Source organism: Thunnus maccoyii, chromosome 3 (genome assembly GCF_910596095.1).
Source record: "Thunnus maccoyii chromosome 3, fThuMac1.1, whole genome shotgun sequence".
NCBI classification, from domain to species: Eukaryota; Metazoa; Chordata; class Actinopteri; order Scombriformes; family Scombridae; genus Thunnus; species Thunnus maccoyii.
In genome coordinates, this window is record NC_056535.1 from 6,408,013 (window position 1) to 6,435,395 (window position 27,383).

A 27,383-nucleotide genomic window follows, 5' to 3' on the forward strand; every position below is an offset into this window, starting at 1 on the left:
ACAGTAATCAAACAAGACGCTCAATTCAGACAGAGACTTGACCCTGGCGTGACATTTGTTAAAGTCATATCGCAAATGGGGAGCAATTTGTCAAACATGTATTTCAGAATGAATGAGGACATTTCACCAGGTGCTGCTTTCTCTTTATGTGTATTTTACTGCTAACTGGAGATACTGTGAAGGCAGAAAAGTGAGATTTATTCCGTCATGTATGCGTTTACTGTAACATTTACCCTCAGTGATGAATGAGACCTAACAGACAGTCAGACCATTACACCAATGTAAGAAAGTAAAACAATTTAATGACATCAAAAAACACCAATTAACATTCTGAACATGCAATGGCTGAAGTTTTACAAAACATTGCAATTTATGTGATTGTGGTGCTAATGTTAACGTTGAACAACATGATGATTGTGTTTTGAATGGCAGCATACCTACAGCATAGTAACAGAGTAAGGCTCTCATGTTAAGACTGGTGCAACACTGACAACAGGATATTGTATCTCAGCAGAGTAGGTGGCTGTCATATATCATGCAACCAGATTACAGTAATCTGATTACATAAAGGAACGTCTATAATCCATTACAGGTACTGTGCGTTTTCTTTTTAAATGGGTAATAGCCCAATTTCACACCAGTTAATTCATTAAGGACAGTACAACTCAGGTTGGACTTGGAGACTAAATATTTATGACAGAAAGCCTGTGTTAGGAACTGGGGGTGTGGAATTTTTAAAAACTCCAGCATTGAAGCTTCACTCATACTAGGACTAAAAGTCAGGATATTTTAGTGGCTGATTTTGACTGTTCTTTTTTAACCATGTCTGCACAAGTCCACCAAAATTATGGAAGTGCAATAATAAATCACTGGAATACCACTTTAAAATCTATGTGGCTACTTGTGAATCTGAAACCTGCTTTGGAAGGAGAATTTCAGAGAAAATGCACTTGGTAAATCATTCGAAATACCAGCTATTTGCAATTGTAGGTAGCACTGTAAAATATTTTCTCTATTAACTGTACTCAACTCTAATAGTTCATGTAATTTTAAGTCAAAAAGCTCTGAAATTTTTAATTAAATTGTGATAATTTGTTCAAGTCTACTGATTTATACTATAAGTTCTATTCATAATCAGATAAATAGTAACCTGTAATAGATTACATTTTTTGAAATATCTTCTGTATCTGGCATTGCATTGATGGGCTGTTACAGTAAGCACAGACTGAGTTTTGTGATGACTATGAAACAATGGTTCTAAATACTCATAATAACTAAATATTTCCTTCTAACATCACAGGGAGATTCATGACTCAATAATCAATGTTTATGATATGTAATGATATGTAAATTTCCTTGTTATTTTGTCAGGTATAAAACCACTGGAAAAAAATAAGTTAATAAGCAACCTTTATACACATCTTACATCATATTTAATGAATCCATTTCAAATATAAAAGGTCAGTAATAATTGCTCCAATTGAAAAATATCAACTTGATATCCCCACATATGTATTTGCGGTCTGCTACAAGATGACATCAGAGGCAAAGCTGCATATAATGATGGGTAATGGGGAGCGAAATTTTCCTACAAACAGTACTGCAGCTGAAATAATGGAAATAAACAAAGAAAATCCAAGCCCTCTAAATTGTTTGTGTAATAATAATTATAAAAAAGAAGACACTCTGCACATACAATATACACTATATATACACAGTATTTAGTAATGGTCATTCTGTTGCAACTTGACAAAACAGAACTTTATAAAATGAGGATGGCAGTGTGCAGTTGGCAATGACGCATTACATTTGACACAAAACTTGTGCTCAGTATGGATAATGTCTGTTTCCTCTGTCATTTGTTCCTCCCAGCGGGTTTAATGAAAACGGTGTCCAGGGGAGGATGAATGGCGGTTCCACTCCTCATGCCGGGGTCTGAATGGTGGCTTTGATCTCAGCTGACACCCTCTTCTCCTTTCGTCCCGCGTACTCGCCGATAAAGGAGCCATCCTCGTTGAACTGAGCGTCCTCGTCGCCGTAGTCCACCAGGCTGTCCCCGCTGTCCCCCGCTTTGATCTCTCTGCTCAGCGAGTGTTGGCTGCCCTTCAGTGGCTTCTCGTCGTTGTCGCTGCAAGAGAGGCATAGTGGATTCAGAATCACCTCATTTCACCCATGGCTTCACTCTATGGCTTATTGGAGAGGACGGGGGCGGGGGGGGGGGGGTGCAGGCTCGAGCTATCGCTGCCTCTACGATGAGCCTCTGTGATTGGCATTAGCGTTTACCTCTGGCTGACCAAACGGAAACAATCACACAGATGCACAAGTCGAGACAATATTACGCTTGTTGCACCATATATGCATCGGTGCATTTGACAAAGTGAATACTGGTGGAGAAATGTGATATTAAAACATGTAATGCAATTTGAGGAGTAAATGATATAATGTAATATGGCTGACATATCTGACCCGACACTTGATTCAAATGCTGTTTAATGATGATGCAAACTGATTAGATTTTAAATGAAATTTCACAATAATACACAACATACCTCAAATTATAAATTGTTATGCCAATAACGTTATTAGGGTCGGTTAGCTGAACATATAATATTTCCCACTTGTTCTAAATGAATACTGAATTGGACTGGGAAGATGTTAAAGAGAAACTGTAATGTTGTGACTGTCTCTGTTGTCAGAGATGTTACAGTTAGAGAGCCAAGAATTACTCCATTTCCAGGGTGTCAGTAAACATGTTGTTAGCTTAGATGCTGTGAAGTCTGGCAGTCATTTCATTTCAGGTACAGTCTTCTTACTGAAGGATGCTACAAAAAACTGTTCATTCCCAAACACACATTTTCTCTATGTGTGCATATATATACAACAAATACAACAAAGTCACACCTACAAAATATAAAGAAATGTATGTTAAAGGAATAGACAATTTGGGAAATATTACTTTCTTGCTGAGTTAGATGAGAAGTTTGATACAGTAAATCCTTAGAGGAGAGGTATCAATCTTCTCATTTAACTCTCAGCAAGAAAGTGAATATTTGATAAAGATTGTTTACCAAATAGTCAAAATATTAAATATATCGTTTGGTCCCCAAAACCTGTTATATTTGGAAGTTATGTTACAGCTTGTAGTGCTGAAGTGACTTCCTGTCTATATACTTGTTACATACTGCTACTGCTGAAGATGTTTCCAAGCAATGGATTTGCACATTACACGCTTTTAATGGTGTGACAGGATTTAGTTAATCACTAGTTTGAAACTAGCTAGTTGTTACTAAGAACGTAGGATGGACAAACTTAATAACGGATTTATGAATAGCTGCTGAAATCAAAACGACAAAGTGTAAATCCTGTCACACTCAGACACTTTTTACTTCATCACATCAGCATTTGTTGTGCCGTGCAGATCCCAGTGATTGGACAATTATACTGGAGCTCATACGGCGGCAGACTGTTATGAATTGGACCACTACAGGATTAATGAAACGTGCCCAGATATTACTGCCCTGGAGATGAGCTGCTTTCAATTACACTGATTGGTTTTAGCCTCCTGCTGTGTGCTGGGCAGCCTGCGTTTAGCTCCATCCGGACAGAAAAATGGCAGCATCTGAACAGTGCAGCGGCTCCCTTTATGATCCACTGTCTATAACAAACACTAACACAACACCATATGTAAGACCACAATGTCCTATAAAGGGATGCTATCACTATGACAACACTGATGTGTAAACAGCTCGGGGATGCTACTGCTGTTTACCACATACTTTCCAGTTACTCAACCCATCAAACGTCTTGCACAGAAGAAGTGTGAAGCTCCGCGTGAACCTCATACATGCTGGGTTGTCTTGGCAGTGAGAGGAGAAAAGTAGAGAGAGTTACAGAGAGAAGAGGAAGAAGATGGAAACGACCGCTAGCAGAAGAGAAATTTATACTGTTGCACGTGAATTGCAGTTAGGTGGTGAAATAGTGCTCCAAGGGTTTCGCTTACCTGTATTCACAAAATGTGTCATCATTCATGCCCTGGGACTCCACGTCTGGGTGAAGGTCTTCTTTTTCTTTTACTGCTCGCAACATGAAGAGACAAAATCAGTGATTTACTCAAAAGACTTCTGCAAATGAAGATCACTCTGTCCCCTGACTGTTATGTTTGAACAAGTTACAGTCTCCATCCCTGATTTCCTTCACCCATTCGCTCATGAAACTTTAGTGCAACCTTTAGAAATGATAGAAAGATCATTTCAAATAAATGTTGCATTAAATTTCATATAAAAATGAAGCCTGGTCTTTTATAAAACATCTTAAAACTTTATATCTAAATGTCCTTTTTATAGAAATGTTAAATTCACAGTTTAAATGCAAATGTATAGTCCTATATGTGATGTTTAACAGGAACAAAACCGGACTCGGGCAAATGAGAGAATAGGTTGTCAGAACTACGGGTGATAATGAGAACTTAATGAGAAAACAAAAGGACAGAGCCGCGTCTCGCTCTTTTTTTTTTTTTTCTGCTGACGAGTGTAGTGATCACTGCCCAGACGACAACCTGATGGCCATTAGCTGTGAATAATAAAGCCGATAAGGACTCTCATGTCCCCAATAGGAGGAATAACATTGAGATACCACAGAGCTTATGTCATCATTCCCTGCGCAGCAACACCATGTGCAGAATTTGCATTTTGTCTTGCTCTGGGCTGCACTTTGTTTAGACTGTCGCTGCAAAAGGTGCGTGTCGAAATAATGCAAATTTCAAACGCTGGACATAGAAATGCTCGTTTTCCTATCAATACACAAGCCCATTTTATGTATAAATTTGCATTGCAATAATTTTGTGGCCTGACGCCTGTTTAAAAAAAAAACACACATATCAGCTTACATATTCTTGTAATGGCTTCTGGGATGATTGATAATTTCTTTCATAACAACAAACAGTGAAATGGAAATATAATGATATATATACTGGAAACAGCAATTAGTATTCAAACAGGGTGATGTGTGTGTGTGTATGCTTGTAAGTGAGCACCTACCGGAATACTTCCCTCCTTTATTTCTGTTGACAAAGCAGGCGATCAACACAATGAGTGTGAGGAGAGCGATGGCACACATCAGGCCGATAAACCAGCCCTGGGTGGATATTCCTCCATGGATGCTGGCCAGACCTGAGGAGAACAATACCCGGTGACTTTGACACGCCTTGGTCTTTTCATCAGGACACTTGATTTAATGTTTACATCGACAAAGCCTATCTGATGCAAAGGCAGAAGGTGGCAGCGCGTGCTGGTGATGGAAACGATCCAATATTAATATTAAACAGCTAATCCGCTTGTCTAATTAATCAAGTAAGGAACGATGTACAAATATAATTCCTCTCAGTGAGTCCACACAGCTAAATTAAATCCTTGTGACACCGCGGAGGACCACATGCCGCGGCTTGAGTCACCACTCAAGGACGCGCTGGGTGCACCTCCGTTCTGTTAAATGAGAGGTCAATGAGTTCTGACGCTTATCCTTTTTTTTTTTTTGTTGTTGTAGCTTGAGCTATTTTGGTCCTCACCTGTGGACCTGGTTGTGATAACATCTTCAAATATACTAGAATTATCAAGCCAGCGGTTAGGCATAAGGCGCACAGTGTATTCAGTCCCAGGTTCGAGCCCGTCAATGATGTGGAAGGTCTTAGATGCGTTTAAGGCCTCTGATATATTCCAGTGACCCTCACCTGTGTAGAGGGTGAATGATCAGGATGGGTTAGTAATCATGAGAACACACAGCTACTGTTATATATTGAAGATATGAATGAAAAGAAATGAAGGGCCACATTTTAGACACAACACAGATATTAGATGCTTCACTTGCAGACTCTACTTTGACACAAAATCACTCTGCCCAGAAACTAACAAGAAAAAACGGTGATATGAGCTTACGGTTGTTCATATATGCAATATAGAACTCTGTGCGCTCTCCTCCAGATATCCAGCTGATATTTGCAAAGCTGTCACTAACAGCTGAGCTAACATTCAATAGGGCCGGGACTGAGACAAGATGAGAAAGGAGAGAAATTGGAAAGAAGGGTTAGTAAAGGACAAAGCAGCATCTAAGCCATCATGGAGGAGTTAGGAGTGTTGTCATTACACGCTGAAGGATGTTTCTCTTCACCTTCTATGAAACAGGCCAGCGTGCTCTTCTGTTTCCTAACACTATTGTAAGGAGGCATCAATTATGTCTGACAGAGGAGACATCAGGTGAATCTCTCAACAGCACACATGACAAGAGTAATGTGGATATGGAAATGGAATAACAGGTGGTGCCTGTGAAGCTAAATGAAAATCCGCAGAGAGCTTGAAGAAGATGGAAAAAAACATGATATCTGAGTTTTTTATAATTCTTTTACCCTTGACGTACAGTATCACACCCACACTGGTCAGCATTAGTTTAGAGATTGTCTGTTTTTTTTCTCGTTTTATTCATTAATTTTACTGTTATGTTATATTTCCTACAATTTTATCTCCCTATATGATGATCTAAATGCTGTTTCAAAGCCTTCTTCACACCGCTGTGGTATAATCTCAGTAGGGAAATACCAAATATCTTCATCATTTTGTGTTTAATACTTTTTGCCTAAAAACTGTCAATTATAACAACAATGAAAAACAAAACCCACCATATGTTATTATAAAGTGTAAACTCCAACTCAGGATGTTAAAACCCTCAGCCAACACAGAGGTCATGACCTCAGTGCTCCAAAGAAGGAACAGCACTGGTCAAACTCATTTCTTATCACGTTTATGTTTTTTGCCTTAAAAGCAAAGGTGTCAACAGATTTCATGTGTACTTGGCTCCATCTAAATCAGACATATCGAGTCATGTAGCCTTTTGATGCCCAAATAGGGAAGAAAAAGAAAGTCTAATAATGTGGTGAATGATGTGCATCATTAGTATGCTTTGACAGCAGCTGTCTAAGCTAGTCAACAAAGCACAATCCACTTCATTTCCCCATGGCAAACATGCAAATCTTCTGCTGTGTCTCCAGCTCAGGTGCATTATTTGGTCAGGTGATAATTCAGCACACAAGGACACCTGCGCCTGTGCTGCCCATCCCAACTACAGGGAATGACACTCTCTGACTAATGTTGATGGATTAGTCTGCAACTATGGTAATTCCAATCATTGGAACTGCATGATGACTTCGACTGACATAGGCCCCAGCGCTAAAAATATCCTAAGGCTGGCTGCCGTGTTTTGTCACCGCGTTCCTCAGCTTGCTATTAAATGCTGCAGAAAGCAGCTGCTCACCCAGCAGGGTGCTGATGCCCTGGAAGACGCCCCTTCAAAGTCAGGAGGCTTTTTTAGAAGGAGAGGCCAGAAAATATTCTGATATAGGAGCTTTCAACAGCTTCCACTTATCCACTTATCTCAGTGTCCTGTAAATATCACCCTCCCAGTATGAGCTCACACCTCCCCTGCATGGCCCAGGAGGATGTTTCTCCTCACCATTTTCTCTCCGCTCAGATGCTGCCCCGGACAACTCCTTGTCCCAGAGCGGTGTTGCTGTTTACCCAGTTGAAGATTACATGGAAATGTCAGGTGACTGTTGGGTCAATATGCTACCGTGTACAAGGGGGACCAGGGCCCAACAAATCAATCACTGACAATTAGACATATTTGTCCCGTTCAAGTGACTGCTCTCTACAGCTACACTGTCGGGTCGGGATATAGATCTAGTATCCTAGATTTCCCGGTGGTACAGCAGGGAAATTAAAACCAGTTTTTTCATCAGTAAGCACTTGTCGTATGACAAACAATAAAATGGATCTGTTATCACTCAGTTTGTAAGCTGTAACACCACTGAATATTCCAGCCCTTGAAAACATCGACTATCAAAAAAAACCAAAACAAAACATGAAAGTAAGTAACTAACCTACATAATGCTGTACATACGTATTTCACATTTTTGTTTTGGTCATTAATTTACTTTGAGCCAGCAGCCAAAGGAGTTATTACGTCACCTAGCAACTGCAAAACGTTCTGACAAAATGGTTTGTTTGATATTTTATTATATGCTTGTTGTGTGGGGATGTGCTGCAGCTCTACCTATGGTGGAACGAGTGGGTTTGGTCACTGGGGACTTTGGAGTGCTTGGAGGTGAGGGGGAAGCTGACTTGCCTGAAAAGAAAGACAGATCTGGTGGTTATCAATTGGAGTAGAGTTTGGGGCACTACATTCTACTGTTAGCACGCATGCTATTTCCAGCTACACTCTAAAATTAGTAGCTATTCACAAGGACTATATATCTACAACAAAACATAAACTAGAGTCATAAAAATACATGTCATGTGTTTATCAGCAAGGTGAGACGTGATATTTAATTTGACTTAATTTGCCTCGTAAAATCGACTTAATTTCCTTTTTTGCACATCATTAAAAGAAAGAACGATGAATGTGTGGCGTGTCTGATGGTCCCTCTGGGTTTAGCTCTCAAAGCTTCATTTATTTCCTCAGCTTGAGTTTGACATGTTGCACTGGGTCTTCTGTTGCTAGGATAAAAGTCAATATTCGTTTACAGTCACTAATGAGCCAAGATTAATACAAATTTATAATTAGGTTACTCATTACCATTGCTATTAGAGAGGAAGCCACAAACTTTATATATGAAGAAGTTGACATTTTTCTAATGAAAGGAGGCATCAGAGTGCTCTCTGCTGATGGCAAGGGCAAACAGCAGACAAGGTCAATTATCTGCAGAGGAGCCCAGTGTTTGGAGCTTTTTAATTGTCTACAGGCAAAATATAATGTGTCCAACTGATCAAAGACTCAAAACCTGATGATTTATTCAGGCCTATTCAACAGCCACACCTGTCCACTTTTCTAAATCTAACCATGCACCAACTACCTAAAGTAATAATCATTACTGTTGAACATGTCATACCAACATACACCACATTCAAACATATATAATTCCAAAAATGAAATGTTCCTGTTATTTCAGAGCAGTGTGAAATTGTATGTGTAGGTATGAAATGCCACAGTATCTACATGAATACAGATCTACATACTGAGGCCGACAGTGGAAGCCAAAGTCGAAGCTGCAGGAAAAAAAAATAGAGAGAAGGAAAAGGAAGACAGAAAAAGACAGAGAGGGGGGAAAAGCATTGCATTGCTAAGCAGGCATTCACACACATTTACAATACACACTGTATGATCAAAGGTAACGCTTAAAGCAATGTACATTTTAGTGGCGTGAGAGAGAGCAATTAACAAAAATGATGCTGACATACACGTATGATGATAGTTGCCACCCATAACTTTCATGCTCAAATCTTAATACTCTCCCACATACACACACGTAATGGTGCCACAAAATTACAATTCAATACATAAAGAATGAGCTCTTCTCCCTGTAATCATTTTTGCTGGTATTTCAGCACGCAAATAAACAACCCCTCAGAGTCAATTAAGTTTCTCTGTGATTGTGAGGATTCCTCCAGTAAACACTAAATAATCGCTTGTATTCAACACCTGCAGTGTGTTTCGACATAAGTATTGCGCGTTTTGTTTATGCATAACACAACTTGAATGAGATACTAACTTTCTTTGTGGTGAATTAGTAGTAATGTAAAAGCGCCACCCATTTATTTATGCTGACAGCATCCTTTGCTGCAGTCCGTTTTTTTACTGACACTCAGGTAAAATCCACATGCAGTTTCATTTCCCGTCTAATCATTCATACCACTGCCCACAATCTCACAGAAGCATGACTTGAGTTTGAGGCGGCTGAGGTATGGCGTGCGGTCCTCAACAAATGATATGTAATTGAAAAGAAAAGATTACATGCTACAAGCCGGCTCATTATGATGACTTACCCACCAACTCTTTCATGATTACACAATTCACTATCAAAACCTTCAGTTTCCCCACTGCTCAAAGCAATTTTCTTTCTTTGCTGATTGTTTCATAGCTCGCGCTCTCCGTCCAATCAATAAGCACTTGCTCTCTCATGACAGTGACAAATGAAAACCTCCACTACACCCATATGAAATTGTTTATCCACAAAAATTACTTACATGGAGATATGAAAAGCTTGGCTGCCCAGGCATATATCATATTTCGCCCGTTCAATGCTATTTTGAAATAGTGAAATGGCTTTGTCACCTACTTCACTTAGCCTGAATTCTACAGAGCCAATTCTGTTCTTCAAAGCTCATCTGTGTTCTCATTGTCTCTCCTAGACAGCAGCACACTCACCAACCAACACCTACACACTAGTTTATCCAGTCAATTGCTTTCTGGACCCTCCATCACTCACTTCCTTCTAAGGTGGTGGTGCACTCCTCGCTGACAACCGGTCCGCAGCCCACCGTGGTGCAGGAGCGCAGGTAGAACTTGTATTTGCTTACAGGCTCCAAGTCACGCAGAATCCACTTGGTGGTGTCGGGATTGCTGATATCTACTGTCTGCAGTGGCCCCACTTCTTCTGTGTCGTTGACTAAATATAAAAATGGAAAAAGAAAGTTAAAACTTTAGATTACAGCTCGAGCTTTCCCTAGGTCTTTTTACACTGAGAAAGGGTTGAACAGGGGATGATTTTACAGACCTCACACCCTGTGCTTATACTGTAATAAACGACCAGTGTAATGCTTTGTCCTGATGGTAGTGTACTGTCTCCAAAAGCTATGGCCATTTTACTGTTACCTTGCTCATACCCTGTAACTAAACTGTATTCGCAGTGACAAAGGGGTGACAAATGACTGCTTTATTTTACAGTCTGCATTCCCTGCACTTACAATCGTGTTACATACAAATTTTTATTAGTGTTTGTGTCTACCTGCAGATGGAACTTAGCTAGTAAATCTACAAAATATTAGGGTTATGGGTTAGGGTTAGGGTTCACTTTTTAAGAGATTCATGTTTCTTTACATAGTCCCTGACAAATAAATGTGATATTCATTTCATATTTATTTGTTTATCATATGTAACCTAATGTGTCACCAAAAGGTTGTAAATTAATGGTTACAAGTGATTCATGTACTTTGTCACACACAAAGATGTTAAACTTTCAGCACTCTGTTTTGGAGCCAAAAACTCTCCAACCATTGCCCTTTCCAGATACCTCAGACTGAGTAGCACAAGACATTTCAGCGATGTCAAAGAAATCAAATGTCACTTGTCATTTTGGTTTGCGCATTTGCTTTTTTTTTTTTTGCTTGAGAAGAAGACAACTTGTAATTTTGGCTTAACAATTTTATTTGAATTGAACAAATAGATGACATCTTCACATTTACCACTTGAATTTCTTTGTGCTGTTGTTGTCTGCACTCTGTCTACATTGTGATCTGAGCTCATTTTTCACTACGTAAAGCAGCCCAGCAGGTAGAGAGGTGGCATTTATGCTCTTTATAACAAAAACAAACACAGCAGGTGCTGAGGTGACCTTTGCTGTGAAAGAGGCGCTATGTCTCTCTGGTAGGAGGCAACAGAAACAATGACAAGTATGTATTGGTCTGGTTCTCTGCCTGGACACCGCCCACTGTTATCAGTTATCACATTTTTTATTTTTTCTAGGGACAGGAATGATCCATTTTTAGTAAATTATGCAATCCAGGCTGCTATAGAGAAGAGGCCAAAAGCATCATGTTTCTACCCTCGGAAGGATACTTTCTCACCAACCCGGAAACACTCGTGCCTGACAGCTGGTGCATATGATCCTATAGAGTGAACTGGCTGAAGGCTGCAGACTTTGGCTCTTCCACTGACTTCAGACAATATTTGTACTGGGCCAAATATGGTTGGCCTTGTGTAGTGTGAAACAGACCAAGAGTCAAATTGAAGTGAGTTTAATGAGAAGAAAAACAGAATGAATTGGAGCCAAGGTCACTTTAAACTCCCCTTTAGGTAGAAATTTTAGATCAGTGCACTTTTGAACTCCACTTGGTCCACTCTTAATATGTTGCTCTGCAGTAACTCTAATACAAAATGGTCAGAAGTGTCCAAAAATGTGCCTGGAACAATCTGCATGAATATACAATTGCAAATAAAGTGAAATTATTCATTGTTTGGTTTAAAAATACATTTCAAGTCATGTACTTATAAATGTGTTCATGCTGAATGCACTGGAAAAATAGGAAAGATATTTTGAAGTGACAGAATGGATTGAGTGTGAGCCCTAATCTTCGCTTTTCTGACACACTTATATTTGCCCTGTCAAGTGTGACTAACTTTCTGAGAGGTAAGCAGACTAGTTGTTTAGTCTATACTGGCCCAGTCTGCCCGAGGCTTTGGAGTGGCTGAGCAGTTCTTTAAGGCAGTGTGACCAAACCACCCACTCAATGGCGAGGGAAACTTTGGCATACATTCAGCCTTTACATTTAGAAATTGAAGTGGTTTATAAAAGAATTCTAACTTAAAATATGCTATAAACCGTGTTGCTTCCTGAAAATGTTAAAAATTAAAATATTCTTGTCTGTATGAGTTTATTGATCTGCTATTATTAACACTAGCAAGTGTACTGGTAGAGGAAAAACCTCCATCATGTCCACATCTACTGTATGTATCCTACATATCTATCATCAGTTTCACTGACGTTCCTCGTCGACAACTTGATACATGTTAGTTTAACTGTTTAAACACTCTCGTATTCCTGTGTGGTCAGTGTGCTAAACAATGTGACAATCAGCCTTTTTATGAAAACCTGTGAGATGTGAAGCTATTAAAGGCTGCTGATGGGTGTAGCCCTAAAACAGCTGTGCTGCACCTTGAGATTCCACTTGTGTCACTGATGATACGCTGACAGCTGGCTGCATTATCCTCAAAATTTCGCACATGACTTCCTTCAAGGGGACTTCAAAAAAAGTCACACTTCAAAGAGTCCATCAGCTTTATTGCTGTGGCACAATGAAAATGTCCTCTCCTGAAATACGCTATGACATTTGGCCCTCTTGTGCCACTGTCAAATCAAACTCAATTAGCCGGGAAATGTGGCACTAAGACGTTGTTGGAAGTTAGTCGTTAGCTTCGTTCTGACTTTAGTTTAAGGACAGCAAAATGTGCGCACATGAGGGAAGTGTTCAGTGACGTTATCCTCTGGGACTCTGAGCTATAGTGAAGATGTCCCCTGTGGACAGGATGGGGTCAGTAAAAGTAGACCCAAACAGACTGTGACACAGTGGCCTTGGTCAGCACTAGCCAAACCATGATCATGACACACAGGCTAGCAGACATCACCCTGACATGTTTCCTATACACATGCTCTGACCTCACTATGACCCCAGCCCTATTAGAGCAGCACAATGGTTTTCCTTTCCTTGCTGAGGATCATGGGTTAGACAATCACCAGCAGGCCAAAGATCCACCTCCTTTCTCACCCGATACGCTCCTGAAGTACTGCACATACTCGTCTGTATCAATACAGAACAATTCAATATGGAGGAAGAGGCTGTGCATTTAAAACAGTGAGGCTATTCATGACTGAGACACTGTTTCCAAATTGAAATATATGGCCTGTGCGTTTCTGTGTACACTTAATTTCCTTTTTCTTAAGAGGGTGCAAGCTGAAAAAGGAACAGAGGGATGTAAACACTATTAAACACAGGAAAAAAACAATATCTTCTTGTGGCAGGAAGGAGGCATCACCATTATATCTGAGTTACTATAAGTATGAGGAGAGTGGATACGTACTCAGCTGATACTCAAGGAAGTACCCGGTGAGAATGCCATTAGGCTCCAATGGCGGGGCCCAGACCAGAGAGACAGTGTGCTTCTGTACATCTGTGACCCTGAAAACAGGATTTTTCTCAGGGACTGTGGGGGCAAAAAAAAGGTAATACACACAGTAAGCAGTCAAATTCTGCAACCCAGTTTCCTTGGCTATTATTAGATTTTCTCTTCAGTAGTTGTGAATCAATATACTGCATGCTGTTTTTCCACAATCCTACCTCCCTCTGGGGTTTTGAAGTTGACGGGATGGCTGCCGGGGCCGTTGCCCCGCCCGTTGAAGGTCATGACGATGAGGCTGTACTCAGAGAAGGGTGTTATTCCCGGTACCGTAGCGTGGTTCCGGTCCCCGGGGAACATCAGTGTGTGTTTCTCTCCGTGGCTTTTCTTTGAATCCGCCAGACTGCGTAGACGCCACCAGTTTATCTACATCATAGAAGAGACACACAGCGCCATTCTAAGCAGAGAGATCAAACTTTACAGATCATACATATGTATATGTGAAAGAATGCTGAATGATTTATTATGTGTTTTTTGCTGGTGGTCTGTGCAGGAAAACATTGAGCTGGCCGAGTAAAGGAGACAGAGTAGGGTGAGAGAAGCAAACGTTTAGAGCAAGGTCAGGGCCATTCCTTTTAAACTGTGTCTAAAAGCAAAGGTCTGTTTTTGAGGTATTACCCTGTAGCCTCCCAGATGTCCATGTAACTTGTCCTTGTGTACACGCATCCAGCTAACCTTGACCATTGAGCTGTTCATCACCTCCACAGCTACATCATCAGGTGCAGCAGAGGGAACTGCAAAGGCAAACACATATTAGAATCTACAGCATGCTGCAAGTAAGAAAAGGAGAAACAGAGCCAGAGCCAAGATTTGTAACTTCGACAGACCAGTTTGAGTTATCATGACAAAAACTCAATCTGAAATATTTATGCTGAACTATATCAGAAATAAAAGCAGATAAAATATCAAAAAACTACACTAACTAGCTACATTTAGTGAGCACATGATCACAGGGCTGATCCTAAAAAAAGGATTCTACCTCATTGAACAGTTAAAGGAGCTAAAGGGGTCATATACTATATTTCCTAACACCACATTTGACACAAATGAGAGAGGGGTCATGACCTGAGGTGACCTCCTCGGGGCAAGTCCAGAAGAAAGCTAAACACAGGACATACAGAAGGTTTCTGTGCTTTTCTCTTGTGGAAACTGTAATTGTTACAGAACATAACCTCGAAACTCCAAGTCCAAGTCAAACTCAGAGTATAAAACATCTCAACGAAATTACAAAGCTTGCAAGTCCACCTGAATAATGCAGGTTACAATATCAAAGTTAAGCAGAGAGGGTAAAAAATGATTTTAATTAAACCACATATTAAAAAAACTGCAAAGCGACACTGGCTACTTTGACAACTCAAAATTGCAGTAAGTGGAAACTTTGTGAATCTATATACCTAGAAACTATTTAAGTTTATGACAGTAGAAGCAGCAGAAAAGTTTTCTCAACAAAATTTGATTTTGCCTTAACAGAAAATCTATGATATCTCTGTTTTGAGGTACAGTCTTCTTCTTCTTTGTATATCTGAATATCTGAATAACAATATTGTGAACAATGTTGTTTTTTTAAGTTGCATTACTGATTTTTTTGCTCATTTGGGGTTAGACAATCTTATGCTGCATCAAGCTGAATAACACAATGTCTGACATATTATGGCCTTACAAAATTGTTAAGGCAAACAGTTGCTTATTTACACACCAGACACAGCAGAAGGGGAGCAACATTAAAGCAAGACTAGGTTTGCTAAACAGTGGCCACTGTGGCCAATAGTGGCAATTACAGGATAATGAAACCTTTATCTGTGACATGCTAAAATGCAGCAACTGTACAAGTAGAGAGCAGTCTCCGATATATATACACAATATGTTTATATAATATATTCTTTCAGAAATGACATAGTCTCACTTTAACATTCATTTGGAGTTGTGTTTCTGGGCATTGATGATTGGCATTGTTGTAGTCTCCACCTCAACTCCTGCTAGGAATATCTGTCTTTAGCTTCTCTATTCTAGCTAGCTGCTAACTTTGTCAGCGGTTTGGTGTTAGGCAAGTGTACAGTGGGTTTATCAGAACTTTTTTTTAATGAAAACAGTTGCCTGTTGTTGCTGGAAATTAAGGGGATAAAACCAAAACAGCGAAGTAAAGCCCAGCTTCATAAAGCTGAGAGGAGCTGCAGAGTTAGGTCATAATTCTCTGAGGGTTTGTCATTACAAGCGATGCCTTCCACATTACAGTAATTTGATCCATGGCTGATAAAAAATACTAATTAGTTCAGCATTAAACTAAATGAAAAGAATCAATACTCACAGTCTTCTCCAGAGTAGCCAGTCACTATTTTTGGCTCTGGGCCCCAGCCCTGGTGGTTCCTGGCTTGGATCTTGATCTCGTAGGGCACAAAGGTAGGAGTGTTCTTCACCACAAATGAGTGTCTCTTCACTATGTGTTCCTTCCAGTCCTCCTCCAAGTCTTGTCGTCTGTAACTCACCTTATACTCCAGACCGGGACCGTTGTGTTCAATCGGCAACAAGGGCTGAAAGATGGAAGAAAGAAAGCGAAAATGAAAAGGAAGAACAATGGTGTGGAGGGTTTCATAGAGACTTTCACAATTGCATAAGACGCTTCTTGTATTTCATCGCTCAATGTCACTGGCTCTGTGGGATTAAAATGACAAGCTAGCCCAGTGAACTGTGCTTGGTACACTGGCAGTGTTTTATCCTGCTATCTGGTAAAACAATGGAACAATTGACCTGGTCTAGCAGCGAGGCTTTTCTTTGATATAGCTAAGACATTGTAGATGAAAAGATTTATCTCCTCACAGAAGTCAGCCCGTGAGAAATAGAACGAGATACCATTATCCACAAAAGCAAATCATTAACAGTGGGAGAGCTCGTGAATCCAGGATTCAGGGGCTACGTTACCACGACAGGGCAAGCAGATAATAAGTAAAGGAGAGATTCATCTTTCTACAATAAAGCAGAATATATTACTGTATGTGTTAAAAGAAAATGTTCCTTTTCATAACTTTCTCTTTCTAATCAAAGCAGCTAAATGAGAAGCTTTCAATAGAAACTCATTCAGAGTGATACCAGAAAATGGCTCTGAGCCCTTGAATGAAATATCAAAAGTGGGCCATTTCTATTTCCTAAATTTCTATTGATAATTCCTTATGAAACATTGATAAAACTTATTCTCTGTTCTCTTACAGTAATTCTTTGACTTCCAAAAACTGTAGCAGATGTGAATAATTCACTATGTAAAGGTAGCCCACATTACAGAATTTGCAGTAAGACGATAGTAAAAGCCTAAACTCTATTTCTTACCTCCCAGTTTATATCCATTTCATGTGGCAAATGACCTTCAATTTTGATATTTTCAGGGTTCTTGTCAGGGGCTGTGGAAAAGAAGGAATATAGATTTTGTCTGCATTGTTAGTGGAAGAAATCTCCAGTGAAATAGGCACATAAGAGAGCAGATTTTCAACAAGAGTGGAATCAATTATGTAGCAGGTCTGAGTGTTTTAAAGTTCACAGAGTGTTGGTAGCTCGAGTGGCCTGGAAGACTTTAACAAAAAGTATAAACAATGAAAGGAGGACGCTTCAGACCTGAAGGGGGGGTTTTGTATCTCTCTGTGGGCTCGCTGCGAGGACCCCTCCCTACAGCATTAACAGCAGACAACCGGAAGCGATAGTCGACGTGTCCGTGGAGTTTGAGGATGGCCGAGCCGTGGTTCCCAGGTACTCTGAGCAGCTCCTTCCAGTTTCCTGGCTCCCACTGGCTTTCTTCATACTCGATAATAAACTCTGTTGACAGGCAGAAAGACAATCAGAGTAGTCCCTCACCACTATGGTTCTTGCCAAAGGATTGCTTATCTAACCACCAGCTGTGCAGAAAACTCCTCAAACCCTGCTCTGGGCTTGTATATTCCTCAGAGAGATTAATCATAATTCATGCTTGGATGAATCAATAATAGATTCATATTGTACAAGATGGTATCAAACAAATGTATTTACATGCAGAATGATGCCCAAAAATGTGCATGTCATATTAATACCACAGACTGGTAGATGCACTGACTCGGTATGTCCTGTATGACACCTGCACACATGGATGCTCCTTTTTACCTGTGGTTGAGCTATTGTGATCGTCCCCAGGGATCCATTTCAGTTTCACACTTTTGCTTTTGTGTTCAGACAGTACCAAGTTCTCAGGTGCATCAGGGACATCTGAAAACCATCACAACAACATAGCTTTGGAAAATCACAGAAACATCAATCTCTGCAACAAAAAAAGGCCAAGGGAGCAAATGTTCAATCAAATCGTCCCGAGAGCCAGAGGATGTGGAACGGGCTGCATGGCTGCATAGGCTACCACAGTTTCTTTTAGATCTGGAGTCAACAGTATCTTTCAGGGCTATTCTGAGACACAACAGTTCGCTAATAAAGTCACGGTTTGCATGTTCACGCTCTGCTCTGGCCTCCTGACATATTGATCTGTCCATGAATGTGTCATACATTAATGTAGCATCAGAGGTCTCTGATCCTTTTGGATCCGAGCAGAAATATTGTTCATATGTTGGCTTACCTAACACCATGAGCAACGCTGAGGCTATGGCTTGGTCCACTGGAGTTCTTGCCACACATGTGTAGACACCCTGATCCCTGTGGCTTACATTGATGATCTGAAGGATACCGTCCTCCACAAAGTATCTGTTGACAGAAAGACAGAGACGCAATATTGATTGACAAAACTGAAAATTAAAATGACTTTGCAGCTGAAAGTAAGTCTGCAATGTTGTGAAAAATATAATGAAATCCAGTATCCTACCTTGAATTCTCAGTGTAGTTGAGGGCTATCTCCATATCATCTTTTTCCCACAGGAGCTCAAAGTCGTTGCTGAAGGACTTGTCGTACTCTGCCAGGCATGAGAGCTGGGCCGTGGTACCTATTAAGATCTTCAGGTCCTCCGGGGCCACAGCTATTCTAGTGGGATCTTCCATAGGCAGGACTGTATTAGTTACTTTTCAAGGACTGAGAGCCTCAGCAAACAATTTTACAGGTACAACTGTTTACCTTTTACATAGAGCATGGCATCAATGGCAGACGACCCCTCTGTGTTCTTGGCATAACATGTATACTGTCCTGTGTCGTCTTTTTCTACGCTGTAGATCTCCAACGACCCGTTGTCATGAACAGCAAACCTCGGTCCCTCCACGGATTCAGAAGAGTCATCCCTGCTCCTGTTAAACATTCAGAAAATAAAAGCCATTTAAGTCTCAAAGTTCACTCAGGTCAAATTAAATATGAACACCTCAGCGGTCTAAAGGGATAAACATCGCACTGTGGCAGGAAAGATGAAATAAAAGTTGCTGAATAGAACATTAGTGTTGAGTGATGGGGGTTATTTTGGCGTGTTTTAAAGAAACAGCAGGTTCACAGATGAAGAAACAATGTACAGGAGGGCTGTATGCACTGACCAGTTGAGATCTACTGCTCTCTACTGGTGTGAGGGAGACAGGAACAAACTGTGCACTTACCAAGTGATAGTAGATGGGGGAGAGCTGAAGACCTTGCAGTGCATAATCACTCCCTTACCCTCGATAGCAGAGTAATCCCTCCCCTCTTTGGTCAAAATCATGGGGGGCAGATCTGCAAAGACCGGCAGTAGATTGGAGTCATCAGTCTGAGGTTGTTAGGAAAACAGCAGACACCCTAATGCTGCCATGGAGGAAACAAGGTGTGGCCCTGAACTACTGTACTACAGATAGATCAGGTTTGCAGTTTAAAACCAAATAAAACTAGAATGGGATGAGCTAGAACATAGTGAGTTAAATGAGGTGAAAATACTGTTGCCTTTGCTGTGCATTAACTGCAGGCTCCTTTGTGTAAAAAATGATTCAGCTGTCAGGTTGTCAGAAATACATGAATGTGAAAATCAAATCAAAGAAGAAAACAATGAAATAATGAGTTAGCCAAGCGCATGCACCTTATCAGTTGTAGCCAAAGCCTCCCATTAAAATGGTCTGTCTCTCCTAATTGTTTACAAAGGAAGCAGCTGGGACTTAGCATTCAGACACTGTCCAGCTTTATTAACTCCTCTGTCACCAAGAACAAATTCCCCACATCTGTGCAAAGCAACATTCTGTCTTTCGTTTTTTTAATCTGCGCTTGTAAAGCAGCACATGTTTGTCTTATGGCACTGAAATCAGTATGGAACTGGGGGGAACTTGTTAGCATATAAATGGCAGTGAACAAGGCTTGTTGCTCCACAGGGAGAGCAGCTAGCCTCAATGAAGGAGTACAGTTTGCAGACAGCCCTCCTTCCCTTGGCTCCTCGCTGCTTTATGGGCATATGCCGACATCAGCGCCAGCTCTCTACCCTGACACATCACTCAGCGGTCTCCCAAAACTAACTGCAAAGTCTAACACTTGCTAACACTGTGAAACAAATACTTTTTATAACAAATCCATAGGTTGTGTTTCCGTGTGCCTGATAAGAACATGATGGTTCTGATGAGAATCACAGCTCACAGACCTAAAATCTGTCTCACTTACCCATAATCATGATGTTTGCATTGGACAGAAGGCTTCCGTGTCTGTTGGAGGCTTCACACTGATAGACTGCACTGTCAGATGCTTGGGCATTGTGCAAAGTGATTGTGTCGCCAAAAACCTTCCTGTTGGCTGCAGGGGCCTCTGCAACAGATCAAAGATCAGTTCAACAAAACATCAGTGTTCAAGGTATTATTCATGCTGCAATACCATTTTTACATTTAAGATAAATAATTATATAAAATATAAAGTAATATAAATTGGTATAGACTTGAATCCCCCCAGATTTGATGATTCAAGCCTTCACTTGGCTACTACAGGTTGACTGCACCTCCCTTTCTGGCCCCTTCTCCCACAGTTTCTCCTCATTTCCAAGCTAATAACCTATCACTTCCAACTTCCTTGACCTCCAGTCCTCCATCTTCCCCTGGCTTGTGAACAGGTTTTTTTCCAAACCAGGTTCCTGCATATATACACCAACATACACATTTTAAAGGCCCCCTTTTGGGTTTGTTACTATACCACAGACTGTGGAAAGGACAGATATTCTCACTTCACTTTCCTTTATTGATATTTGTTTTTCCACAGCAGTCTGGACTATCTGGATCCTGTTGATGGTTAAGTAAAGTCCGTGTACTGTATTTGCACTTATTGAACATTGTACTGGAAATGTCGTGGTGGCTCCGAACCTTTATGGCACATGACCCCTTAAGACTAAGAGATGCTATTTGCATCCCCCTCTTACCAGCCGCTTATTTCTGCTGATTGTGATTTTTCCCCCTTGTGCTCTTTGAATAATTTTCAGTCAGTAATTTCAACCCAGTAATTCATAACAAAATAAGCAAACATTTTATAAAAATCTGAGAAAATCAGCAGAGCAATATGGTGCAGCACAAGTATGGTTTTCTCTTTCCTTCTCTGTTAATCATGTTACCGGCAATCAGCTTAGACTGTTTCTTGACTTTTTTTAAAAACTGCATGTTTTCATTGGTAAATTAATGGTATAGTAGTATGCACAATACACTGTAAATAAAGAAAAATACAACTACTTTATCACTACAGAGTTCTGAACAACTCCAGCCCTTATCTTTACTGTATGGCATAAAACCTGCACAGGTCTGAATGCAGCCTAACCATTTTCATCAGTGTGATTAGCGTGGCAACATGGTGTGACTTTGTTTCCTTATTCTTCAATATCATGTTTGCATCCCAGTGGAGAGAATTCAATTTAAAGAATCCTGAGTTGGTGACAGCTGAGGATTAAGTGGATTCCTTCATCATCCTTCTGAGTACTTGTGGCTTCACTGCCCTTCCTCCCCACTAACTCTCTATCCCTATGTTGTCTGTTATGTTAATATGTTGTATTAAGAAAGTAAAGCGAAACAACATTGATATTTAGCTTTTTTTTTGTGATTTTAAATTGTTGCGTGATTTTTGAGACGAAAGGTTTTAAATAATGAATCTAACTGGAGACTGTTGTGGGACTGACCCTGCAGAGGTACACCGTTCACCCTCCACGTTATTGTCGGCTGAGGAGTCCCACTGGCAGAGCACTTGATGAGCACTTCTGAGCCGATCATTCTGAGCTGACTCTCAGGCTCAAACACCCACTCTGGAGGCTCTGGGAAGACACAGTCAGTATGATGTTATCAAACTGATGACTGTCAGTATAAGAATAAAGCTGACACTAAGCAGTTACAGACAGCAGACACAATCACGGGAACAGTTGTGCAATATGTGTTATTCAATGCAAGAGTCCTGCTGCAGTAAAGTCTACATTTCCAAGTTCACCAATGACAGACTGACATGAGGCACAAGAGGCACTTCAGCTGTACACTGTCTTGTCAGAATCACTGTTGGCATACAGTAGGTATTATGTCTAAATATGAAGTTTCTATCATACATTGTTTTGGACTTACAGACACAGATGGCATAAAGTCCACCATAGCACAGAGTAGAGCTGCAACAATTAGTTGATTAATCAGTTGATCAAAAGAAAATGAATTTGCAATCATTTTGATAATTGATTAGTTGTTAAAGTAATTTTTCAAACAATAATACAAAACATTACCTTGACTTAGCTTCTCAAATGTGAGGATTTGCAGTTTTTCTTTGTCTATGTGATAGTAAATCTGAATATCTTTAGGTGTTGGACTGTTGGTTAATTAAAACAAGCAATTTGAAGATGGCAGCGTGAGTTTTATAGACCAAACACTTAATTGAGAAAATAATCAAAATGTAGTTGCAACAATTAGTTGATCAGCAGTAAATAACATCATCTATCATCAGCTATTTTAATAACAAATAATTATTTTATTTTTATTTTTATTAAAAAAAAAATTCCAAACGTTTAAAGATGTTACCATAAAATTCTAACCAACCTTTGTCATTGTTTTTCTGACATATTATAGACAAAATGATTAATTAAGAAAATAATCTACAGTTTAATTGATAATTGAAAATAATCATACTTGCAGCTCTTACACAGCAGGGAGCGAAAGAAACCACACGGCAGAAGAGTGTGGTTAACTACACAATGTGTGAAAAGTAACAACTTCACATTGACACTGAGATTTATTCAGGAGCCAATATTTCAGTCCTAACCACATCAGTGTCATGTCAGTATATACCAGTTATTATTTCTCTTGGCTTTGCATCAACAGAGATGTGCCTACATAACAGTGCACCTTTCTGTAACATCCTCTTAAACAGCCACATTACACCTACAGTTTACTCTAAACTTAATGTTGCTGCTCTTAAAGGATCATAAAAAAGAAAGATTGTCTATTATTTAGTTCAAAACTATTGTGAGATTTACATGAATCAGATATGCTCATACCACTACAACCTCATGGAACATTGCAGTTACCTTCGACTGTCACTGTGAAGTAATGGATGGCTTCTCCGAGTGCATTCTTTGCCTTGCACATGTACTTCCCACTGTCTTCTTGTTCAACTCTCGGCACGATCAGCAGTTTCCCATGACTCTCCAGTTTTGCTTTTATGGGAAGCTCGTGACCAATTTTCACCCACTCAACCTGTGGAGTTGGACTAACAGAAAGGGGGCAAAACATATCTATTTACACATCTATTTTTGCCTATACATGACTGAAAATGTAGGATTTCATGTTTATTTATGCAGAAACAACATTACCAAATGTTTGTATGATGTTTCTACATTAATATAGTGAATCTCAAACCTCAAGTCTTATAAGCAAATAGCTTACAGTGATCCAAAATCACTTTTACACTCATGACAGCATTTTAAAATAGTTTTGGTTTGTTTTTGGACTAAAATTCTTAAAATGGGAATAAAAAAACTCAAGTTATTAATTAAACAGGTAGTATTACTCACAATCCCTCAGCAATACACTCCAATTTCAAGTCCTCTCCTTTGACCAGCTGTGTCTCTGATCTGACACCAGAGGGCGTCAGAAGAGAGGGTCTCCTGTCCAGGATTGCATTGGCTGAAGAAGTATAATAGAAAGTATGCATTAGAAAGTATGACAGAAATCACATCAGGAATTGCAGAAATCCAGATATACAGTTCTTTTTTTTTTATATTTACAAAGATGTTATATACTAATACGTTTATATTCACACACCTGCCTTGTGCACATGGCTATTCACGCATGTATCAGGAAAAAAAGTGCACAAAACAGGGGTGTGTTACTCTGAGAACTTCAACTCACCAGTTTCAGGACTCATGTCACTTTTTTCTGAAATGGAGTTGGATGAGATACACAAAAAAAAAACTATGAACATGAGGAAAATGTGGATGCAACATGACAAACATCAAGATCAAAATCACAACATAAAACTGAGAAGATGCACATAAACAAGACAGGATGACACTCAAATGGCTTTTGAAGTGCAGCTATGAATATGTATATCAATGAGAATGTTGAAAATGATCAGTGCTCTGAAGCACAAATCAAAGTTTGCATCATGCTGGTTTGAGAGGAAAACAAAGAAGCTGGGGTGACACCTACTTGTCTTGACGATGACAGACATGGCGGTCTTCTGAACGATGGTTCGTATTCTTGGGAAGGCAGCAAAGCAGCAGTAGTCTCTCCTGCTGTCCTTCTCCACCGCATGAGAGAAGTAAAGATCTCCATTCAGGCCCATAGACACCCTCTCATCTTGTTCTATATGCTGGAGATCTAAGCACAGAAAAAATATGATTTCATTTACAGCTTAGCCTGTAATATTGGTGATTTATCTTACTAGAGAGAAAGATATCAGCCTGACAACATTAACCTCTGTTTGAACCCTTTCTTAAGATTAGAAAAATCATTTTATTTTACCATGTATAATACTATTACATTTGTTTTAACATCTTGTTCCAGCTTTTAATTGAAGCTATATGATGTTTGAACTGAGTGAAATCATCAAAAAAAAAAAAGTTGGCTTCCATCTAACGGAAATATTCCAGGCGTCTTGTGCATCATTTTAAACAAATTTCCCCAAAATTCAACCTGGTATATTGGGTATGTTTAGAAACCTTAAGATCTCTGCTGAAAGTTTAAATGACATTCTTTTAATCTGAACAACATTTGGCTGCACAGCTTGAGTTTGTAATGACTGACTGACAGACCAATGAGGTTTAAGAGGTTTAACAGTTCAGAAGAATTTTTAAAAATGTGAAATATTTTACTGCGCAAATATTTCCTGATGAGTAAGAATAAATGTCTCCTTTCCATAGGTATAAATACGTGATTTGAGCTCAAACATGCACACCAATATATTTTAAGAGATATTGCTTACTGATAGTCATCCAGTAGATCTGCAGAGGAGGTATTCCTTTAGGTGGTTCACATTTCAAAGTAAAAGGCTGACCTTCCTCTACCACAACAGGATCAAGCGTCTCTTTAGGAAACTTGGGGACATCTAGAAAAACAGACCAAAGCTGCAGTGGGTAAATGAAGACAGACATGACTGAATAAAACAAATAATGCAGTTCTCCCTCTCTCCAGAAGATGGCAGTAATATCATTTTCTTGAATTCTGTGTGAGCCATAGTATGTGCTTGTTGGCCTCTGTATCATTCAGTAAATTCTATGGGATTTTTTCCTAGTTCTTGGCCTGCAGAAACAAAACAGACATCACTACTACTATTATGTGTGGCTTGTCAACACTGCTGAGCGGTTGAGGCCCAGCCAAATTTAGTCAAAGTCGCCCTCGGAGTGGATTTTCTTTGAGAATTTATGTACTGTGCTTGGGAACAAAAATGAAAAATGTAGCAAAGAAAATGATGGAGAGGCTAGATCACATTCGATGCTTTCTCCAATACAGAGATATAGATGAGATGCTGCGAGGGGTGAAGCACTCGGGAGCCTCAATGACTTTCTGCCACGTCCCATACAATGAGAAGCTCACAATGGAGAGGTCAGGTGCAGTCATTACACAGTCACTTTGAAAGCACTGTAACAGAGACCCCCCCCCCCCCGCCCAATGCACATGCACAGGCACAGATGTGTGTAACTCACGGGGTACAATGAACTCAATCTCCTTCGATATGGCAGTCCCCAGTTTGTTTGAGGCGTAACAGCGATAGGTTCCCTGGTACTCAGTAAGGTTCCCATTATTGGGTATCACAAAGGTCCCAGAATTCTCCTCTTTCATCAGACGGGGGTCTAGAAAGGGGTCGAATTCCTGGCCATTCTTCATCCACCTGAATCTACATAAAGAGAGCCAGTATTGAAATGTCAAGTCCCTCAGCTAAGACTGCAGTATGCTCATTTTTCAAAGTTGCGAAGCAGCAAAATTCAACATGCTGAGCAATTGATGGGAAATTTTTGTTGTTGTCTGTTTGGCTGCTAACAAACTCTCCATCCTCTCTCTCCTCTTCCCATCTGAAGTGATGCAAAGCTCGGTACTTACTCTGGCTCGGGATTCCCTTTGGCTTCACACGTCATGGGGAAGCTTTCATCAAAAGGGAAGGCGATGAGAGAGCTGGGCGACTGAGCGGTGATGGTGGGCAGCTGCTCAACTGGGCAACAAACAAACAGGCGTGAAAGTGTGAGAAACACAACACAGGGCTCAACAAAGAGCTCTATTCAGAATCATCTCATATTCAACATGATACTAAGACAGTGGTTCCCAACCCCTTTTGGCTTGTGACCCCTTCAAACAAAGTAATATCTAGTTGTGGCCCCTCATTACAGGTTATAAGGTCTTAGTGAGGACATGGGCTGTGAGAAGGCCGAGCAAAGAGTGACTTTTCCTTCTTAGATTGTCTCATTGGAAAGATTTTTAGAAGTAAAAAGTGGTGAAAGCATTTCACAAGAAAAAAGCAAAAAAGTCAGAACATTTTGTGACCACTCAGATTCATCTTGGGACAATTTGGGTCTTGACATTCGGTCTGGGAACCACTTTAATATGATGTTTTTCATATCCAGAGTTCTATCCCAAAACTTTGTTCTCCATATATCAATAACTTTATTCATCACAATCGCTAAAATAGGATTGTTATTATTTCATTTATATGATTCGGTCATTTTTTTAGACTGGATGTTTCATTTTGGCATAAAACTTTGGTCTGATATGATCTTATAATGACAGAGTTGTGACATGTGCTAAGAGTGAAAAACACACACATTAATGGTTTGATTAAGTGTAAAGGAAAAACAAATGCCATGATGCTAAAATACCAGTATTATGGAGTCATGACAGATGACACATGAGATTCAGATCCAACACATATGGCTGTCAGTAAAGCTGCTGCTGTGCTCGACAGCGAGCCAGGAGATTAACAGAAGAGAGACGAGGATGTCACTAATACCAGCTACAGTATGGCAGAGTGCACTTACTGTTTACATGACCTAAAACTAGAAAATCCATGGCAGCGGGGGGAAATAAACAAAACGAAAACAGTCAACAGTTTGGGAATTATCTTTTCATGTCACAAGCATTCTCTATACAAACCCTTTTAAACACACACATGAGTAATGCTAAACAGAGGACTGAATTAAAAAGATATTGTGACATCACTGAGCCCAAAAATGCTTTTGTCTTTACAGTTTTCATCAAGGCCTTAAAGATATGTCTGAATAATTTAGAGG

General features: G+C 39.9%; 1 protein-coding gene and 1 long non-coding RNA gene across 7 annotated transcripts in view; one reads left to right on the forward strand and one right to left on the reverse strand.

The window, feature by feature from the left end:
- Nucleotides 1–280: 280 nt before the first annotated feature.
- chl1b (cell adhesion molecule L1-like b) overlaps nt 281–27,383 on the reverse strand; it is a 61,739-nt gene continuing 34,636 nt past the window's right edge. Inside the window, exons 3-30 of one of the 6 annotated variants that reach the window (XM_042407616.1) lie at nt 26,203–26,311; nt 25,809–25,999; nt 25,088–25,210; nt 24,313–24,483; nt 24,013–24,039; nt 23,676–23,787; nt 23,190–23,371; nt 21,810–21,941; nt 20,324–20,464; nt 19,306–19,417; nt 18,842–19,008; nt 18,596–18,761; nt 18,353–18,477; nt 17,893–17,994; nt 17,374–17,571; nt 17,092–17,162; nt 16,079–16,301; nt 14,392–14,507; nt 13,935–14,139; nt 13,678–13,800; nt 10,310–10,489; nt 9,060–9,089; nt 8,098–8,169; nt 5,931–6,038; nt 5,564–5,725; nt 5,037–5,168; nt 4,001–4,073; nt 281–2,128 (exon numbers count right to left, since the gene is read on the reverse strand). In XM_042407616.1, the coding sequence (XP_042263550.1) occupies nt 1,924–2,128; nt 4,001–4,073; nt 5,037–5,168; nt 5,564–5,725; nt 5,931–6,038; nt 8,098–8,169; nt 9,060–9,089; nt 10,310–10,489; nt 13,678–13,800; nt 13,935–14,139; nt 14,392–14,507; nt 16,079–16,301; nt 17,092–17,162; nt 17,374–17,571; nt 17,893–17,994; nt 18,353–18,477; nt 18,596–18,761; nt 18,842–19,008; nt 19,306–19,417; nt 20,324–20,464; nt 21,810–21,941; nt 23,190–23,371; nt 23,676–23,787; nt 24,013–24,039; nt 24,313–24,483; nt 25,088–25,210; nt 25,809–25,999; nt 26,203–26,311 (3,758 nt within the window). In that variant the 3' untranslated portion in view covers nt 281–1,923. The remainder of the gene's footprint in view (nt 2,129–4,000; nt 4,074–5,036; nt 5,169–5,563; nt 5,726–5,930; nt 6,039–8,097; nt 8,170–9,059; nt 9,090–10,309; nt 10,490–13,677; nt 13,801–13,934; nt 14,140–14,391; nt 14,508–16,078; nt 16,302–17,091; nt 17,163–17,373; nt 17,572–17,892; nt 17,995–18,352; nt 18,478–18,595; nt 18,762–18,841; nt 19,009–19,305; nt 19,418–20,323; nt 20,465–21,809; nt 21,942–23,189; nt 23,372–23,675; nt 23,788–24,012; nt 24,040–24,312; nt 24,484–25,087; nt 25,211–25,808; nt 26,000–26,202; nt 26,312–27,383) is intronic. The other 5 variants (XM_042407611.1, XM_042407612.1, XM_042407613.1 and 2 more) reach the window with 5 other exon arrangements.
- Nucleotides 18,736–19,152, forward strand: LOC121894776. The gene is made up of 2 exons (XR_006095604.1): nt 18,736–18,827; nt 18,937–19,152. It is a non-coding gene; the product is annotated as an uncharacterized LOC121894776 (long non-coding RNA).